At 31.7% G+C, this 20,719-nt stretch overlaps 1 protein-coding gene and 1 pseudogene across 2 annotated transcripts; both read right to left on the bottom strand.

Moving 5' to 3' along the window:
* Positions 1-7,407: 7,407 nt before the first annotated feature.
* On the bottom strand, positions 7,408-9,807 carry LOC133676885 (uncharacterized). Of its 2 annotated transcripts, none has more exons than XM_062098669.1 (8): positions 9,600-9,807; positions 9,423-9,481; positions 9,143-9,286; positions 8,589-8,662; positions 8,436-8,490; positions 8,305-8,367; positions 8,086-8,213; positions 7,408-7,858 (listed from the first exon to the last, which is right to left on the bottom strand). In XM_062098669.1, the coding sequence occupies exons 1-8, from the start codon at positions 9,673-9,675 to the stop codon at positions 7,780-7,782; spliced, it is 678 nt and encodes a 225-aa protein (XP_061954653.1). In that variant the 5' UTR covers positions 9,676-9,807; the 3' UTR covers positions 7,408-7,779. The 2 variants fall into 2 exon arrangements, with proteins under 2 accessions (XP_061954653.1, XP_061954654.1); XM_062098670.1 differs by having other exon boundaries at positions 9,423-9,466; positions 9,600-9,806.
* Positions 9,808-16,070: 6,263 nt separating this feature from the next.
* On the bottom strand, positions 16,071-19,208 carry LOC133677524 (L-type lectin-domain containing receptor kinase IV.1-like; annotated as a pseudogene).
* Positions 19,209-20,719: the final 1,511 nt, after the last annotated feature.

Here is a 20,719-nt window from a genome sequence, read left to right as displayed (position 1 = left end):
TCAATTTGGCCCATGATTTGGTGAATTTCAGCCCTTATATTCACGTGCTTTTTTTGGTTTGGTTATTGGTTTTGAATTTCTTCAATCAAATCCCTAATTACCCATCAAACTTCAATATTTATGCAATTAAGCTCATGATTTGACTAAATTAAATTTTCAAAATTGCAATTCAACCTCTAGACTGTAATTTCTTCTAATAAAATCCTAAATTAACTTCAAAAATAAATGTTTCTTGCAATTAAGCCCTCAATAAATTGAATTAATATTGAAAAATTACAATTGAGTCCTTAACCATTCAATTTTGATTTTTTCTCCTTAAATTGAATTTTCTTTGCCAATAAGGCCTTTATCAATAAAAAATACAATATCAAATTTTTCAATCTTGTATATTTTGATCTTCCTCAACTAGTCTTCGATAATTTCCTAGACATTCTGGTATATTCTTCTCACTGAAATATTTTATTTTTTTCAATTGTTTTTTTTTGTATTTTACTTATTTATGTGGTGCCCTAAAATGGGTAACAATATATGTCCTATCTTTACAATACTTATAAAGCAAAGTCTTGTTAATTGCTTTGCGTAGTAAGTTTGTAAAGACAAATGAACTGTCCTTCAAAACTAATCTTCTTAAAGTTTTTAGTTCGATTGACTTGAAATTCTGTCTTTGCAGCAATCCCCTTCAATCCAGAACTATAATCCAACTGTTTACAGCTTGATTAACCTGAAATCCCAATATAGGGATTCCTTTTAACCAAAACTTCATGAGGGTGGCTTTAACTATTTTGATTAAATCCAAAACATTTTGATTGCAGAATTCAAAACTGAGATTCTTGATGGAATGGTTCCCAAAACTCATATTCTTAATGGTAGTGTTTCTTGTTCTTCCTGATGACAAGGTTTGTATTTTTTTATTTTCTTGAGAATTTTGTAATAGTAGGGTTCCTCTCACTTTTCTTTCTGATTACAGGGTTGAATTTCTTGGTGCTTCCTGATAGTAGGGTTGACTTAAAATTCTGTATTTCAATGGTTCCCTTGGAACTAAAATTTCATGCTATAACTCGGTTAACCTGAAATCTCAGTCTAGCTATTTGCTTAAACCAGAACCTTGTTCTTTGTCTTCAGCTCGGTCAACCTGAAATCTCAATTTAGCAATTTCTTTTAACCAGAACCAAAATTTATGCCTTCAACTCAGTCAACCTGAAATCTTAATTTGACGATTCCCTTTAACCATAACCGAAATTTCTGTTGATAGCTTGGCTAACCTGAAATCCCAATCTGGCAATTTCCTTTAACTAGAACCAAAATGTCTGTCTTTTTATTTTTCAGCTCAGTTAACCTGAAACACTAAATCTCAGTGATCCCTTTTAACTAGAGCTTTCCAAAAACTCCTCATTTGTTAATCTTTTTGACTTGTGTGAGTCTGATTTTAAAAAATTTTCATGTAAAATAAAACCTTGTGCTTTGAAGTTAAATGAATGCATCCTTACCTTGTTTGGAAACATAGGTCTCACCCTTTCTTTAGTTTCCTATGAACTCCTTTTTGGTATGAGCTCGTTCATTTGTTCAAATTTGTATGCTTGAGCTAGGATCTGTTTCTTGTGATGCCTTTCTTACCCACCTCATTTTTGGGAAGAAGTCTCCAACTTTTGTTCCTTGTAGGGCCCTTTCTTACTCCACTAAATATGTGATTTGACATTGCTTTCTATCATACTTTTGTCAATGCTTTAATTGCCTTTTCCACTTTAAAGGCTTTTTGGTTTTTTTTTCAGCACATAAATCTTTTTCAAGAAGAAAATCTTTGAAAGACTTGGTTGCGTTCATGAAAACTGAATCTTTCATTGTATGCATCAAAACAATTCTTTAAGCAATTCCCTTGAGGGTTTTATTGATTTTAAAGTGTGGGTCATCTTTAGGTCAAGATTTTACTAGAAGTGACCTTTGTTTCATTTTTAAAAAAGGTTTCAAGTATTTACTTGAAAATATGTATAGAGTCAAAGTTTTACCTCATGTTAGAATTTACATTTTTCTGTATGAATAAAAGTGAGTCGTTACTCATTTATCACTTCGTGTGAATGATAAGATCGTTGTTTATCAACCTAAGTTGTGTATCAACCTAAGTTGTGTATCAACCTAAGTTGTGTGTGCTTGATTAGAAAAGACTTTTAAAGGCATGTAATGCAAGTTAAACTTTCCTTCTTAATAAAGAGTCTCTCTTCAGGATCTTTACTTTAGTCTTTGAGTATCATCATACGATCATTTCCTTTTCTTTTCCTTTCTTTTACTTCTTCCTTTTCTTCTTTCTCTGTCTCTTTTTAGGATCTTCGCTTTTTAGTCTTTGAGTATCATCATACCATCATTTCATTCTTTTCCTTTTTTTTACTTCTTTTTTTTTTATGATGATGCCCCCAGTATTGGGTTTTGACTTTCATAGATCCATGTGTATATTTTAACAATTTGCTCATATTATTTTTTTGCCCTTAGTATGGGGTGTGATCCTAGTCAGAGTTTTTCCAAAGAAAAACTTATTTAGGCTCAAATGAGGACCACAGGGGATGATATATTCTTAGAAAGTGAAGGGATAACAAATATGACTTTTTCTCATTTCAAACTCACATCGTTAGTATTGATAAACTTTTTCATTTTCTAAAAGAACTTGCAAGTGATTACAGAGTGATTACCAGCCATTTATCCATGCAACTCAAAATGCCATTCAAAGATAGGTTTTATATCATAGTTATCTTTGGTTTATTTGGTTTGGTCACCTCTTAATTGAAAATTACTTGAACCTTATCTTGAGCATAGTATGATTCATTCCTTGCAATCATGCATAAAATCAGTTCTTTCAAGATTTTTTTTAGGAAAAGGATTTCAAATGTTGTAAGATCGTGCAAATTATAAAGAAAGGTTCTTTACATGAAGAATTCATGGCCAAACTTCATTATATTGATGTGGGAAGAAAACTAGATACATCATACATAATATTTTTTTTACAAAATCGGAATTCACAGGTCTAGCTAGATCTTCTCCATCCATTCTAAACAACCTTAGATCTCATTCTAAGAAAGCTTATTCACTACATAAGAACCCTCGTAGTTTGGATCTCATTTACTCCGATCTTTTCTTGGTAAAGACAATATTTTTATCAACACCAGATCTCTTTCTTGGAACTCTCAAGGTTAAACTTTCTTGTCATATGCCTTAGCCATTCTTTTATGGTAAAGTTGGTGACAACAAATCACAACTACTCTTTTCTCATTGATCAGGTTTAGATGTTTATATCTTACTTTGGCCCACTCGACCTCTTCTAGCGTTGAATCTATCAATACTCTCAATGAGGAGATCTTTACTTTTAAAGGCATCATGACCTCCATTCTATATGCTAAAGAATATGGGGTAGCTCTTGTTGAAGTCCTGACTATAGTGCGATATACATGAAGGGAAAATGACAACATCTCATGCCAATCTTTGTAAGTGATTACTATTTTCTGAATAATCTTCTTAATATTCTTGTTGGCAGCTTCTACAACACTATTCATCTTCAACTTGTACAGTGAGTAATTGGAATGCTTGATTTTCCATTTTGCACAGAGCTTTAATATCATCTTGTCATTGAAGTTCTATGCATTATCGGTCACTATCTTTTCTGGTGGACCATATCGGCAAATTAAGTCATTTTCTATAAGCTTTTTCACCACTTTCTGTGTTACATAAGCTAGGTGGTGCGACTGTGATTGGACCTTCAACCAAACAAGGGCACTCCACGGGAGGAACAGGTAGGTGACTTCTACCCCTTCTAGCATAATGTTAATTCCCCGAAGTGAATTTCTTATAAAGGGTCTTTTATTATGTTATAGTTAATACTAAGCTGTTATAGAATGTATGTACGAATATCATGAAGGATCTACTATTGTGATATAATGAATGTTAAATTGTTATGAAATGTTTATAAGAGTACTATCATCAAGGATTCATGCATACACTAGGATTTTATCTAACAATCCCTCCTTATTGTTGAAAACACTATACTTACAAGGTATTTTAACATCCCTTTTTTATTTATTGATATTCAACACTCTTAAATCCTGCATACATTGGCCCTTATATTTATAGGGAGATTATACCTCTAACTATCATAATCTAATAAGGATTCCAACTAACTAATTAAACAATGATTCGAATTAACTAGTCTATATCACAAATTCTTTTTTTTTTTTTTATCAAGGATTCCTATGTATAGTAGGATTTTATCTAACAATCCCTCCCTTAAACTAATGTTCTTAACACTCAGATTCATAATAACAAACTCTTCTCTAAACAAGGTCTTCTTGAATACAAACACCAAGTAAACTCTTAAGCTTCACAAGCAATTCCAATTTTAGAGACTTAGTGAATATATCAATGACTTCATCTTCAATTTTGCAATATATTATCTCAATCGTTTCATCCTTTGTGAGATCTCTTAAGAAGTGAAACTTCACATCAATATGATTTCTTCTACTATGTAGAACTGGATTTTTTGATAGTTTAATTGTTGAGTTGTTGTCACAAAAAATTATCATGGGCTCTTATCTCTTGAAATTAAGTTCTTTAAGAATTTTCTTCAACCATATCGTTTGACATGCATATGAAGTCACAACCATAAATTAAGGTGGTTAATAAAGTGACAATTGATTGCTTCTTTGAAGACCATGAAATAGCGCTTGAATTAATCTTAAAAACAAACTCATAAGTTCTTCTTCTATCATCTTGATCTCTTGTCAAATCTAACTTTTCCCTTTTTTATAGAACAATCTATACTCCAGAGTACCTTTCAATTATAAAAGTATCCTTTTAACAATCAAAAGATAAAAGTATATTGGTTTCTTCATGTATCTACTAACAATACTTATTGAATACATTATATTTGGCCTTGTTGTTGTCAAATACATCAAACTCCCTATAATTTATGATGCAATCCTGGCTATGACATCAAAAGATCGATTAGAAGTGTCCATTAGGTCTATTATAGGCCTAAATTAAAGTGGATCCAAAAGGAGTTCAATCAGCTAAATCAAGAGGCTTGGGTAAAAATGGTTCAAATTTGTCAATTCGCATCTTTGTCTATTTTTTAAGGTCATATCTAAAGCTACAAGAGGAGTTTTGATGCGATTCAAATAGGTTGGAAAATAGACATTTATACCATTCCAAAGATATATGGTAGGCCCGATAATTAATCTGGACGAGAGAGAATGACATGTTTAAAGTTGTGTCTAGAATCTGCTAGCAACGTACGAAAATGAAAAATATATTGTTTCCTTAAGAGTTATGGATTCCATTCACTACAAAAAGTCTTTAATGCTATTGGGGAACTTATGTGATAGCCTTTAGCTTATTTATTTTACAAGGATTACATATCAAACAAGAAGAATTAACTAGTCAGGAATTATTTCTTATTTTATAAAGCATCAAACTTGTGTTCAACAAGGATTCTTCAACAATTATTTATTTTAATATTTTCACTATCATATGTGGAAAAAGGATGAAAAATAATTTAGACTATTTTTTTTTTAATTTTTAAACCTTAATTTAATTAGTTTGGGCTTTTATTTAAATTAAATGCATGTTTGATCCATTAGCATTAAGGTTTTTTTTTCCAAGAATATAAATACTCTTTGTAAGCACAAAATATAAAGACTTGATAATACTATTGTTGTCGAATTTATTCAACTTTTGTGAGAGAGATTTTCACATTATTTGGTTCTCTAACGGACTAAATTGACTTATCAAAGATTAACTGGCTTCGTGGTGTCTTTCTTATACTTCTAGTTCGCAAATTGGTATTCGTAGGGTAGAAATTTTTATTCCAATGGTACTGGTGCCTTGGGACAGGTTTTGATTGTGTCACACTCCTATCAAACTTGTTTCAACTTTTCAAGATTCACTGTCAATTTTGTTGTGAGTTGCGTGACTACGTGATTATGAGGTTCACATCAATTTGCTTGTAAAGAATGTAATCAACCTTTTTTTTCCTCTATGATCCTTATTTAGCTTCAAACTAAATTTAATTGGTGTACTCATGAATTACAATTCTTCATTCAAAACTTCTCTAAAATTTCTCAACCATATCTCTCTTGAGAAATAAATATTCTACCATTTTATTGAACCATTTCAAAATCATGAAAGTAATGTAAGATTGACATATCAAATTCAGTTATCATGGACCTTTTAATTTCTCCAAACATAACATCTTTCCTCCATCTTTAATTTTAATAAAAAAATATATTCTCATATAGACATCTTTTAGATCATTCATTCCTTCAATAAATAAGTATCTACACGACTATACCAAACTCTTCAAGCTTTAACTTATAAAAAACATTTTACAAATTATATACCTCATGCTCATTACCGAATTTCACATAACCTAGAGGTTAGATCAACAAATACTTATTCTTGAAGATCATATAGAAAAGTTGACTTCATATCCAACTGGAAGATAAGCCATGAATTTTGAGTTACCAAATCAATGATCAATCTTATTGCATTATCCCTTGCAACCAAAGCAAAAACTTTTTTGTAATTGACACCGTACTCTTACTTGTAACTTTTAAATACCAAGCGTTTATAATTGTTAATTTTACCATTCTCCTTCAATTTCTTTTTATGCACCCATTTTACACCAATACCAATGATCTTTTATCATTTAAAAAACTCCATCAACTCCCAAGTGTTTTTTTTCTCAATGACACCAATTTTATTATCCATAGTTTTTTTTTTGTATTGTATCACGGTCTCTTTAACATCATCTTCAAAATTCATTGAATCAAATGTTGTTTATGTGGGCTGCATTTAGAAGGAGGAAGATAAATTGCTCACAGGACATTCCAAATCCTCAAAGGACTTGTTTTTCTGAGTTAAATGTGGCACAATATGGTTTGCAGATGCTGCATTCCTCTGCTCATGCGAGTAGAATTCTGTCTCCCTCAAATATTTTTAACAATACTCAACAAACATCAGACTCAGGAGAGATGCCCTCAAATGTGCCTACTCTTGCTCTTGCTGCAAAAACAAGGTTTCTTCTCCACTTCAGAAGTTTTTAGGTTTTCAAATTTCTGACGAATGGCTGAGTTCTGATGGCTCTTCAATGAAGAGGAATGTGAAAACAATGACACCCTTATCAGGGGCAAGAAAAGGAAAAAGAGGAAAACAAATTAATCCAAATAAAGAGTGAAACAATCAATAAACACTCACTTGGGGATGTTCAAATACTTGCGTGTTTAGTTTCCAACAATTGGGACATGGAAGTTGCATGATCATCTGCAGCAATGAGTGCGACCTAATGCCAGTATAACGCTTAAGAATTACTTTGTTTTGCTATCAAACTAATTTTGTTTGGGAGGTTTCTGAAGCCATTTCCCTTGAGCTAAATTTATGAAGCTAAAGCATCGATCATCTACTAATTTGACTGCTTCAAATACATAACTGTGATTGTTCATTGTATCCCATCCAAGACCTGCCTTCTCAGGATGCAGATGCTTAAAAACAAAATTTTCTTGATCAGATACAGATCCTGTCCAAACCAGTTTATAATGCTCACAAACCAACCATGACCAAACACAAAGTCACTTGTTCAGTTTGAGATGATAAAAGTCCATGGTGAGCATTTCTTAGCAGCATGGACAGGTATTGTTACTATTACAGATAGAGCACTATAGATTTCAGAGATGTGGTTCAAGAAACTCTGCTCAATTCAACAAATTCTCAGGTGCTAATCCTTGATTCAGTTGCACCAGTTCTACTTCACTGTAACTCATAAGATGAAAAACTGAAACCTGATCTTCCCTCATTAGTGGATTTCAGTTCAAGCTTCTGAAACGGGCTGCAAGATAAATGAAGAATGATTCATTTCCATATTTCATTCATAAGTTTGTTTGGCAGCACAGAAAAGTAAACAGTGACTATACGGCGGGAACATGCTTGATCTAGTTTAACGCATATGATATTTCTAAAAATAGATAGAAATTGCCATCATAACATTTAGTATCCAAAGAAAACAATAAGTAACGTTACGTAAAATCTCAAGCCCAAGGAAAATGGGAGAAGTACCTGCTGTTAGGATCATAGTAGAAGCCATTGATGGAACCATCAGTACAAGAGAAGCAAACATAGTAAAAACCAGCTATGGTCAACCCACAGTCTGTTCCAACGTTGACAAAGTATTGCTCTTTCCATCTCTAGACACAGAGACCACACAAAATCTCAAGTTACTAATTCTGATATAATGATTCTATCACCAACTGCTCAAATGTTTTGATCATGCATTACCATAAATATGTACGGATAGTTAATCAAGTCCAAAGACTTGCCACCATCAACCTTCACTTGTTCCTGTGAATAACAAAATCAATCAGAGAGCAGATATCCGGTGTATATGCAAAAGAAGTTCTGGATCTTACCAGAAATGGTTGGAAAGACGGAAACTTAGTCCAGTGCCTTATATCATCTTCTGACCTGTAAATTTTTTTGAAATAATTAAAAAGGAAAGTATTGTCCACAATCACTCATATCTAACATGATCCATGCATTAAAGATGGAGTTAAGACACATACGAAGCTTCCCATTTTCCAGTGAAGAAAGTGTAATTCTTGCCATCAACGATTTCTCCTTCCCAAAAAGTTACTACCTGACACACATCATAGCTAAACAAAGTAAACATAACTGCAAGTACATTCTGCATATTCACCAGACCACCATAAACCTGCAAGAATAAAAAAAAAGGTAGCATTTTACAGAATCCATGCATCCCTTTGATTAGGTCCAACTGCATTCAAGTCCCGTCCTAAGGATACTCTAGCAGGAACAAATCCATTCCAAATTGGATCCATAAGAATTAAGAGCGAGAAATGAAATAGCAAGACACCAATATGTTACAATAACATGAAACACCCTACAAAGTTAATACCACAGGGAGATCCAAAGCACGTGTTGTTAGCTCAGACTGCAGGTGATCACAGAAGCATGGAAACATAGTCGCACATTAACAAATGAGTTAAATCCTAATTAAACCTTTGATTAGCCAAAAATGGAAGAATTTTTTTTTATAAAAAAAAATACTTATTTTGCAGGTCTAAGAGTAGGAAGATAGAAGGAAATGGTAACGTACGGGAGTGTCAGCCATAGGAACATTAAGGGCTTCCATAGTACCACATAGGTAACCATGATCAAGGTCACATCCTTGAATGCGAACATTAACTCTCCAAGCTTCATCCTTCTGAAGACTAGAAACATTCTGGGTTCCAGAAAAGGCCTGTTTCAACCCAACAACAAAAAATTAAACAACGCATATGAATTTACAAAAATGAACAGCGAGAAATGGGGGGTATTTTCACCTTCAAAGTGTTAATTGTCATTAAAAAAAATTAAAAAAAAAAGAGAGAGCTTGCCTGTCCAACAGTCAAAAGAGTACAAACTGGAGGTGAAGTGTGTCCTGATGAATTTTCACCTTCACAGTGTTAATTAATCATCATCATTGATTATTATATTATAATTAGATACTAAGCCTAATCAAATCGAATAATTGAATTAAAGGTGGTGGTTCGAACGAAGGAAGCAACGAATACCTGAAAGTTGAGAAGGTGCGGAGGAGGAGGAGGAGGTGGAGGAGGAGGAGGAGGTTTCTTCTACTCTCACCGGCATTATCTTTCTGTTTTATGTATTTTCTTTCTTGATCACTTGCTGTTGTTGTTTTTGCTATTTCCTTTTCAACATACAAATGCAATTTCACCCTCTCTCTCTCTCTCTCTCTCTCTCTCTGAAATGATTTTCTTTCTCTGCTATTGTATGACCTGTAGTCTATTATAAGTTATGCGTCGTTTCCAAGGTCCTATGTATTTATTACATTGTTATTGATTAACTTAACAAAAAATTAAAATGAAAGAAGGGGATTTAACTTTATATCTACTTAAAAAATATTATTTATTTAAATAGTTTTTTTTCTATCTATATTTTTATTTAAATTTTATCTTTCCATGTTAAATTACTTACTGATGATTATTAAATTTTATAATTTATTTTTTTATGTATTATCTCAAACTTATGATTTAAATCACTGATTTAATAAGTTAATTCAGTTGACTTAAAATTTTTTTTTCTACTTGGCTTTTTTTTTCAATTACATCTTTTAGTATTGGATTTATTGATATTAAACTTTGTGATTTGTTTCGGATTTCTTTTTATGAGATTATCTCTATCTCATGACTTAGATCATGAGTTTGACATGTTAACTCAAATTGTCTCGAGTTGTTTTTTTCTGTTTTTTTTTAATTTTTTTTTCAATTCCATTTTTCAACACCAAGTTGATTGAAAATTTAGCTTTATAATTTTCTTCAATTTGCTTTCTATTGCATTATCATGATCTCATGACCTGGGTCACGGGTTTGATAGGTTAACCTGAATTGACACGAGTCATCTTTTTTAATTGAATATTTTTTAATTTCATCCTTTAACATTAGGTTTATTAGAAATTGGATTTTATAATTTTGTTTTGATTTGGTTACTAAGGGTTATCATGGTCTCATGACATGACGCGAATTGTCAGGTTAACCCAGGTTGACCTGAATCGATCCAATATGTAATCGTTTTAATATTTATAAAAAAAATCTCATTTTAAATATTTATTTTGAGCCAAACTAGTTTTTACAAGTCATTGAGGTGGTTTTTGAGCCTACCAAAGCAACCAGATGACATCGGGTCAATATCTACACGACTTATTTTTTTTACTAGAAAAAATATTAGTAACGCCTAGATATTTTTTTCACTTAAAAAAAATTAATCCGACCCACAACATATCGTAAACCAATGATCTAGTATAAACTAAAAGACATGGGCAAAATATTATAGATACAGACTCATTATATTGTGGCAATTTTTTTCATCCTATTTTTTATTTTATTTCTCTCTTATAAGATTGAAGGCCAATTTTAGTTAATTTGTTAGGAAATGACAAGGTTACAAGCCAAAGGACTATAGTGAAAGAAATAGATGACATGGGTGGTGCTTTCAAAATTCTGGTAAAATATTCATTATAGTCCTCATACTTTCTAAATTAAAAATGTTAGGCACTTCATATTTTTTAAATTTCAAGAAAAGTCAATTTTGGTCAAAAACTAATTTTTCTTATTTTTTTCTCTATTTTGAGATAGGAGAGAAAAAGTCATTGGATTCCAAAAGTAGAAAGAGAAAATCATTACTGGACACTCATTTCAGCTACCAAAATGATCGATCTTAATGTCAATGAGTTCTATATAATTAAAAAAGTTCCACTTAGCTATTTTTTCACTTTTAAATTGCCTAAAAAAATAAATTTGACATCAAGAAAAAACCACTGGTTCTTATTTGTGTGACCCATATAAGTTAGCTCAGATATAAATCATAATCGTAAATAAAATAAGATTAAATAAATTAAACAATTTAATTTATTATTAATTTAATAATTGAATGACTTATATTTGAAGATCAAGAATAATATCTAGCAACTTGTCATGATTCTCAAATATTAAGAAAGTCATTAATAATTTGACTTAATCTTTTAGTGACTAATTTCTTAATATAATTATTATATCTTCATCGTGAATATTTTGATTTAAACATTATAGCATGTAGTATATCTATTTTGTTAAATTATGTTAGTTCTCAACACTATAGTAATTGATTTTTTGAATATTTAAAATTCTTTTCAAATCTTATTCCACATTGCCCAATAATTTGACAATCATACTATTTGATTACTTAAATATCTTTATATAATTTATATTATACCTAATATTTGTCTGTTTGTTACTTTTGATTAGGACAACACATAATTAGGATCAAAACATAACACTTTCTATATAATATAATTTAATGATCTCAAGTTTAAAAATCACTTACACAACTATCATATTAGCCTTTCTATAGACATAGGTGCTCTTTGCATATAGAATTCTCTTTTAGGTTAGTTCAATGTATATGTCATCTGACAAGCACCTGCATATTAGTTCCAGGTATTCCTTACACCATAATTTATTATAGCAACTGCTTCTTTTCATAAATGAAGGAATATAATATACAACGGTCTCTATAACTTTAATTAATGTCCAATGCATTGAAACAATATGAATCTCATAATTATAACAACTTTATAATTCTCTATACAAAATATTTTTGTTCCATAGACTTTATCTTTGCTTCAAATTCATAAAATATAATTGAAGATTAAAGATAAAGAAAGCCTTTGTTAATGATAAATATATTTTACCTGAATAAAATTAATATTACGTATAACCAATCGATTAGTTACATGGCATATTCACTAACAAACATCTCAATATATATATATATATATATATATATATATATATGTGTGTGTGTGTGTGTGTGTGTGTGTGTCATATTTTGAATTCATGATTAATTTTTATTTTCTTAGAAAACACATTAATGATGTCTAGATATTTTTTTTGTCTGAAAGAAAAATATTAATTTTTCTTTTCATGTTTTTTAAATGATTATCCATTATAATAATAATTGATTCCAAGAAACAAAGTTATTTAACACAACAGAGTTCGTTGTCCATGTTGCGAGATCATATATCTTGATACACATATCTATCACATTTTCAATTTAGTCTTTAGTTATCATCAACTATTTTTGTTTGAATTTATTGTCACAAATTTTTGCCAATTTATTTAATTAAATATATGCATAACGCTTTTTATTTTGTGATTATAGTTTTTTCGTTGTGCCAAAAAACACATTGTGAACGCTTACACATTCATATTTTGTGCTGAAAAATAAAATTATCCAGCCTGTAGTAAAACATGTGCCATATAGCTAGTAGAAAATGCTAAAAGATATAGGTAAATCATTGTAGCCCATGCCCTTAGTCACACTTACATAAGGCATTATGGATTGCCATATGCCCTCTTTTCCCCTTATTTATTTTCCTTAATTTCACCATTTTAGGACCAAATTAATGGCTAATTTAAGTAAATTTGTTAAGAAATGATAGTATTTAGAGTCAAATGACCAAATGACCAAAGTGAAAAAGGTCGAGAAGATGGGTGACAATTTCAAAATTATGATGAAAAGTTTACTTTTAAAATGATAAATTTTAAGTCCCTTAATGTTTTGAAAATTCATTTTTGATACAAAAATTCATTTTATTTATTTTTCAGTTCTTATTTTGAGAGATGAGAGAGAAGGTAGTCGAACTTCGGTTGTAGAGAGTGTTTTGGTTGACACCAATTTTTACTATAAAAAAGATCAATATTGGTGTCAATGAGGTCTATTCGATTAGGAAAGTTTTACCTATGTGTTTTCTTCCTTTATCATCGTCTAAGATGATAGATTTAAGCTCAAGAATTTTATTATTCCAAGTTTATTTTGGGTTTTTGTTCCGATATTTATTTTTTGAGACCATTGAAGGATTTATCAAGGTATTTTCTAGGTGTTTTGGGTTAAGAATGGGTTAAAAATAAATTGTTTTTGGTAAAACAACCCATTGCCTAACTTTTCAGGAACCCTCTGGTCGCTTGAAACTGGGCTAGCAAACGACGTGTTGCTTGCACATTGTTTCTAGGATGGACGGCGTGTCATTTACCCTTTAATTGAAAAATAAAATTAAAGAGGCATGTTGCATAGGTCATTTCTCTTTTATATGACCAGGCACGCAGGCCCATGTAGGTGCCTAACATGTTTTGCTTTTTTTTTTTTTGTCTTTTTTTTTAGGTTTTCCCTACATTTTACATTTAAGGCCATCAACTAAAAATTAATTTGAATTTTTTTTTATTGTGTACCATAGAAATTCCAATTTCTTCACCAAATCATAGCTTTTTTTTTAATATCAGTGAGCGCTCCTTTTGGACCCCTTAATAATTACAATTCAATCTTTTGTTTTTATTTTTTAAAAAAATTATGGCATTATTTTTTTTTAACATTAGCTGACATTTTGTTTATAGCCCTTCATAATGGTTTTGGCTCATGAAAAAAAAAAATTACTAACACTAAAAAAATACATTGCTAATGGCTATAAAGAGAAAATGAATGGCGGTTTCAAAATTTACAAGAAAAGTTCACTTTGGCCCTCCAACTTTTTTAATGATAAATTTCCAATCCCTTGATATTTTAAAATTTTAATTTTGAAATAAAACTTTATTTTTATTATTTTTCAGTTCTTAGTTTAAGAGAGATAAAAAAGAGTTGCTAAATTATAGTTGTAAAGAGAAAATGTTTTAATTACCACTAATTTCAGCCATGCAAAAGGTTGATTTTATTGTCAATGACTTCCATTTAATGAGAGGAGTTCTCCACCTAGGTGTTCCTTGCCCTTCTCATTGTCTAAGATGGTAAATCTAAACTCGAGAAGTATTTTATTTCATGTTGATTTTTGAATTTTTTTTAGTTGAGTTTTGGGCTATTTGAGGCTGTGGATGAATTTATCAAAATATTTAAGATATTTTTTTTTTGTTTTTTTAGATCAAAATAAATTGAAAATTAAGTTTTTTTGATATAAAAAATCCATTGCCCAACATTCAAGCAATCCTCTAATAGCCTGAAATTGGGCCAGCTAACAGTACATCACATACAATTTTCTTTTTACAAAAACAAATAGACTAAAAATGAAGAGCTGGGCATCCTTTAATATAAAAAATTAAAAAGGCTTGATGCACGAGTATGTATTTTTTGGATGGGCCAAGAGAACAGGCCTGCACATGCGAGGTCTATTTTTTTTTGTTTTAATGTTTTCTCTATATATTATATTTTATTTTATTAACTAAAAATAATTTGAAATGTTTTTTATAAGATGACATTGAAGCTCCAATTTTTTTTTTCATGAAATTATATTTTATTTATTTATATTAGCTAGAGATATTTTTGGACAACCCTTCATAAATTAGTTTTAGTTTTTACTCGGTCACTATATTTTTATATTGTTTGATTAAATACTATTTAATTTTAATTTTTTTTTCATTAAATTGTATGAAATTACTTTTCATAACATTAGCTAGTATTCTGTTTTTGTAACCCTTTGCAATAGTTTTGGCTCACGATAAAAATTACTTTACTCACATTAAAAAAAAATTGATGCCTGCAAAAATTACATTGCCAATGGCTAAACCTTTTTTTCTAAAAAGAAAATTTTATTCAGCTCACGCGGAATGCGAGCCAAATACTTTGTATTAAGGATTTCTGGCCTGAAGCTTCACATTTGAATGTGAATGACAAATGGGTTTGGCAATTTCAAAAGAAAAAACACAAGTAGCCGTAGCAATTGCTGCAATGAATGATTCATCCTAACCATTTAGATTTAGTAGGTGATCTAAAAATAAAAATTAAAAATTAAAAAATTTATTTTTTTTATTGTTTTATATTCGAGTTCTATAGTTATTAATATAATAGTCACTAAAGACTTATATGGTCATTAACTTCAGAGCTCATGAGATTAGTTGAAGTGCACACAAGCTGACCCGAACACCCACATTAATTAAAAAAAAATGAATAGTTCATCCTAATTCCTATACATAATTAATAAATTATTTGGAATAAATAATTTCTCTTTCTCTTGTCAATAATAAATGCAAGCTCTTAAAAAGGGACATCATCGCTTCGTTTTTACTGTAGGAGCTACTGTTTTCTTTCTATTTTGTCCACACACTGCAACATCATTCTCTTTTTTGTTAGATTAAGTATGATTTAATTTGATTATATATATTAACTCACATTCATGTGATGTAATTTTCATTCGTCTTTACTGTTCAGAATTCATTCCCCCTCGATTGCCTCTGGCAAAAACCAAATTGAAATTGAAACTTTAAGCGTGTATTTGATGCAATGTATCGGTTAAGGGGGACCGCGTCAAAAGGGATGCTGTGTTATGCATCCTTTTATTTTTCTGCAGGTGATCTTGATCTTCCATATGCATCTCCAAAGGACAGTTTACTACATGAAAAATCCAGAGGATAATATCTTACATATTGGCCTTTTCAGGAACACCTCGGATTCCCCAGATAGATTGTACATGAATTCTTGACAAGGTCTTGAAAGAAAACGAAGAACTAACGCCCCCCTGAAAGGAGGGACTCTGCAATAGAGGACGTATGTGAGAATGCCTTGTCCATGGAAGATGGATAAGACATGGCAAAATCGTCTAAACCTTCACGGTGTGGAAATGTTAGGCCCCCAGCAGAAAGACAAAGTGGTGAAATGTCTGGCAGAGGAACACCCCCCTCTCTAAGAACTGCATTACTTGGCGCATGCTTGGCCTAGCAGCTGGGTCAGAATGAGAGCACCTCAAACCAAGTTTCAACACCAATTCCATTTCTTCTGCAATATGTTCTGTACCCAAGTTTGGATCGCTGGCCTCTAGAAATCCACCAATGAACACCCAATCAACCAAGATTACATCCTCTGTCGGTTGTATTGGTCTTCTACCAGAAGCAACCTCAAGCAAGAAGGCCCCAGAAGAAAACACATTAGTGCTTGTCGTCGCCTTTCCAATTCGAGCATGCTCAGGTGCAAGATATATCCTAGAGTTCCAACAACATGGGTTGTCTGATGATCTGTTCCGTGATCATATAATCTTGCAAGGCCGAAATCTCCTAATCATCCATTCAGTTCACCATCTAGCAAGACATTACTAGCCTTGACATCTCAATGAACCACAACTTCCCATTCTTCATGTAGATAAAACAGCCCTGAAGCTACACCTTTGATGACCCTAAATCATTGGCGCCAATTGAGGGTGACCGTTGGTTGGTCATAGAGGTATTTGTCTGAACTTCCATTAGGCATGTAGTCATATACCAAAAGTAGCTCTCCTTTACGCCGGCAGTAGCCTAAGAGTGGGACTAAGTTCCGGTGACGAAGGTGGGAATGCTGACAATTTCCGCCAAAAATCCCTCATCCCCTGTCTCGATTCATGAGACATCCTTTTCACTGCAATCTCAATCTTAGAGGTTGGCAGGACACCTTTGTAGACACTGCCAAAGCCACCACTACCCAACAGTTCATTGTCCCTAAATCCTTTAGTGGAAATATAGAGATCTTTGTATTTGAATCAGTGAGGTCCCAATCTTCCAGCACTTCTGCGAACTTCCTTGTCCTTCTTACAGCATAAACTATAATGAGAGTTGAGATGAAATTATCCTGGCTATGACATTAAAGGATTTATTAGGAGTGTCTATTACATCTATTCTAAGTCTTATGGATCTTTATTTATTTTCAGGTCATATTTGAAGCTGGATGAGGAATTTGGATGTGATTTCAATGGAGTTGTAAACTAGATATCTGTATCTTTTCAATGATATATGGTAAGTTTACTAATTCATCCGAAGGAGAGAACATGTTTGAAGTTGAGTATAGAATTAGCTAGTAAAGTGTGAAAACAGATTAGACATTGTTTTTTTTTTTTTTTTTTTTTTTTTTTTAAGTTATGGAATCCATTCATTACAAGAGTTCTTGATGTTATTGAGAAGTTATGTGACACACTTGCTTATTTTATAAGGATTACATATCAAATTAGAAGAATTAACTAGTTAGAAATTAATTATTATTTTACAAGGCTGATATCACACTTTTGTTCAAGAAAGATTCTTAACCAATTATTTATTTGAGGTATTTTTCACTATTATAAGTGTAAAGGGTGAAAAATAATTTTAGACTATGTTTTTTATTTATTTTTATTATTTTAAATCTTATTTTTATTATTTTGGGTTTTATTTAAAATAGGTGCATATCTAACCCATTAATTTTAGGATTTACATATAAATACTTTTATGTAAAAAAATTTTGATGGAGTTAATGAATTTTTATCTACAATCATATATTGTGTGCTTATTTATTTTTGTGTGATATATTGAGTGATTCTAATAATAAATTCTTAATTGAACTTGAAAATTCTTTGAATAATTAATCAATTTTATTGTGATTTATATTTTTTATTTGTATCTTATATATTATATGGGTAGAATAAAAGTGATCAATTATATATAATTTTGATTCTTCAAATCAAGATTTTTATTACTACATTAATCTTCAAACCTCATATTAGGAATTTAGGAGACAATTCCGCATTAGTACCGTTCAAGATTGGTGACAAATCAAGATGCAAAAACAAAAGTGGCTTACTGTGTATTTTTTTTTTTTAGTTTAATGTGGGTGTCCACACCAGTTTATGCACATCTCGACTAATTCCACAAGCCCTGATGGCTTACTGTGTTTAATACCATTTGTCGGAGCTAAAGTGACACGAAGTTGCTTCTTCATGCCATCATATTCCACCCGAACTTGCATTGGATGAACACTAATAAGTGTTAAGTTTGCGAACTTACCATCAGGATTGGAAAAATAACTTGCTGAAGCAGATTGTACAGATCTTAAACCATTAATATCAATCCCAAAATGGTTGCCATTGATATCATTGAACTTGTGTATATCGTTTCAAGCTCCACAGCAACAACATGGTTGGTCTGATTCCCATTGTTGCTCTCGTTAAATAGGCCAAGCCACTGGCTTGGAAGAACTCCTGGGAGACCTCTTGTGGGTGCAATGACAAAAACAATACCATGGCCACTAAGAGTTCATATTCAGGTCTAATACCGAAAACAAAGGTAGTGGAGAAGGCGAAAGCAGTGTCATCTACAGAGTTCTTGAAGGTTGTACTGGGCTTGGATAGAAGGCGTGACCCTTTTGTTGTTTGGTTTCGTTGGTTAGCCTCGAAGGGCCATTGGAGGTTGCCTCGGCTAACCCATTTGCAAGTGAAGTTGAGATCTTGAGAAGCTGTGAAGCTAACTGAGACATGCACCAGAAAGAAAATCTGGAATAACATTGCAACTGTCTCCACCTGTTACTTGTTCATGTTTGGCGATTATAATGGCATATCCAATCAGCAACACTAAAAAGAAAGTCTATGCATTAGATGATCGTGATCCTATAACCTACACTTTCAGAGCGTAATCTTAAGGCAATATGAAAATTAGTCAAATCTGGCGACTCTTGTCCCATGTTTTCTGTTAGGACTTCAGTTTGGGAAATTCCCTACCTATAGATTACGCTCCTCTTAAGAGTTTACCTTTTTTGCTGATTGGTCAGATTGAATCTGTGGGGACCTGCTTATGTGCAAATGAGATAAGCACAAGCTTGCATTGAAGGTTCATGGGAGGCTGCTGTTGGAAGGCACCATGCCCATCATCCATTTATTAATTATGGGTTAGTTGCCACTGATATTCTTTTATATTGTTCAGACTTGACCAGCAGACTCAAGAACCTTAAGGTTTATCTTGTTGCCCGCGTGGTTTTTGACTAGTCCACCATCCCTATTGTGATGCCCATGTAAGAAATATATTTATCTAGAAAGACAACAAGCTTAACTTTGTGTTACCTTTGTAGATTCAGAAACCAATTACACATCAAATCTCTCTTCGGGCTTAGAGTGTGAATTAACTTGGTGTTAATTTTGCAATGACAATCCAGAGCTGAGATGTGTTTTCTTCTCTAGTAGCGCTCGTACGAGAATTAATAATAAACAATACCGGTTGGAAGATATATGTCAATTGTATGGTTTATTTTCTTCCAGTTTACACACATTTCAACGTCAAATCGGATCCATTAGCCACTGGGGGCCAATGTCCACTCTAATGTCATTTTCAATTTGTAATTTTCTTTTCCTTTTGCGTAGAAGACGCATAAATTTTCAACACGACTTGGATTTCGACGGAATGGATCAGTAAGGTTGTATGTTGACTCATTGTGTAAAATTGAGAGAGCTCGTAGAATGGGGCTGTGTGCTGTGTGCTGTGTGCTGTGTGCGTGAGAGAATGGACTGAACGAATAAAGACCTTATGCTGGTACTTGATACGAAAATGCTTGTGAATGTTCTCTATGATTCTTCTTTCCTTTTCTTTTCGTGTTTTTCACTTTGGCTTGTCTTCAATTAAGCAAGCACGGAAATAGCAAAAATTAGGGATACATTGTTGTGAGTAGCACCAAAATATAATTAAATGCTGAAATAACATAAGATAAAAAAGTTTTGGTAAAATAGTATTGTATGAAGATATCAATATGATATTTTAATAATATTATGATTCTAAATCGCGACATTTGATATATGTCGTGTTTCAGAACCATGACAACTGATATCACGGTTCACAACTATTTTAAGAAACGGTTTGACATTTGATAAAATGGTTAGATTGTAGACAAAACAGTATGAACATTTGATAAAACGGTTGGACTGTAACCAAAACAGTCAGACCGTTTTGGCTATTGTAAGGTTTTGTGCCATTTTTGTTTTTTAAGCCTAAAAAAGTTTATAAAATCATAATTTTGTTAATCTGAAATTTTATTTACTTTATGATTTTAGAGAGTTGAAATATCTATAATTTTATCAAAATTTGGACAAAGTTTCCTCTATATAGAAAGTATATCAAAAAAAATTATCTCGCTTAAAAAAACTTGTAAAAAACCACAAAAACCATAATTAACAAATTCTAGTTAAACTCAACATATTCTCACATTCCATAATCACAAGTAGCTTCATCAAACACACCACCTAGCATTAAAAACATGGTAATTTAATTGTATTTTTCAAAGTTTCAAGAACACTATAAATCTATATTGCAAAAATAACATGGTAATATCTGCATCCTAGTAAGAGATGAAGTATAACCCCTATAGTTTAGGTTGTTATATTTGACAATCTTGATAT

Source organism: Populus nigra, chromosome 17 (assembly GCF_951802175.1).
Source record: "Populus nigra chromosome 17, ddPopNigr1.1, whole genome shotgun sequence".
Lineage (NCBI taxonomy): Eukaryota > Viridiplantae > Streptophyta > Magnoliopsida > Malpighiales > Salicaceae > Populus > Populus nigra.
The sequence above is the reverse complement of the archived record's forward strand: the minus strand, read 5'-3'. Positions and strand labels throughout refer to the sequence as shown.

Bases quoted from the DNA above. Each gene is read 5' to 3' on its own strand.
- LOC133676885 (XM_062098669.1), bottom strand. From the start codon at position 9,675: ATGCCGGTGAGAGTAGAAGAAACCTCCTCCTCCTCCTCCACCTCCTCC. The intron at 9,482-9,599 runs GTATTCGTTGCT...AACACTGTGAAG, and splicing joins CGCACCTTCTCAACTTTCAG to GTGAAAATTCATCAGGACAC. The intron at 8,368-8,435 runs GTAAGATCCAGA...TGTTATTCACAG, and splicing joins CGTCTTTCCAACCATTTCTG to GAACAAGTGAAGGTTGATGG.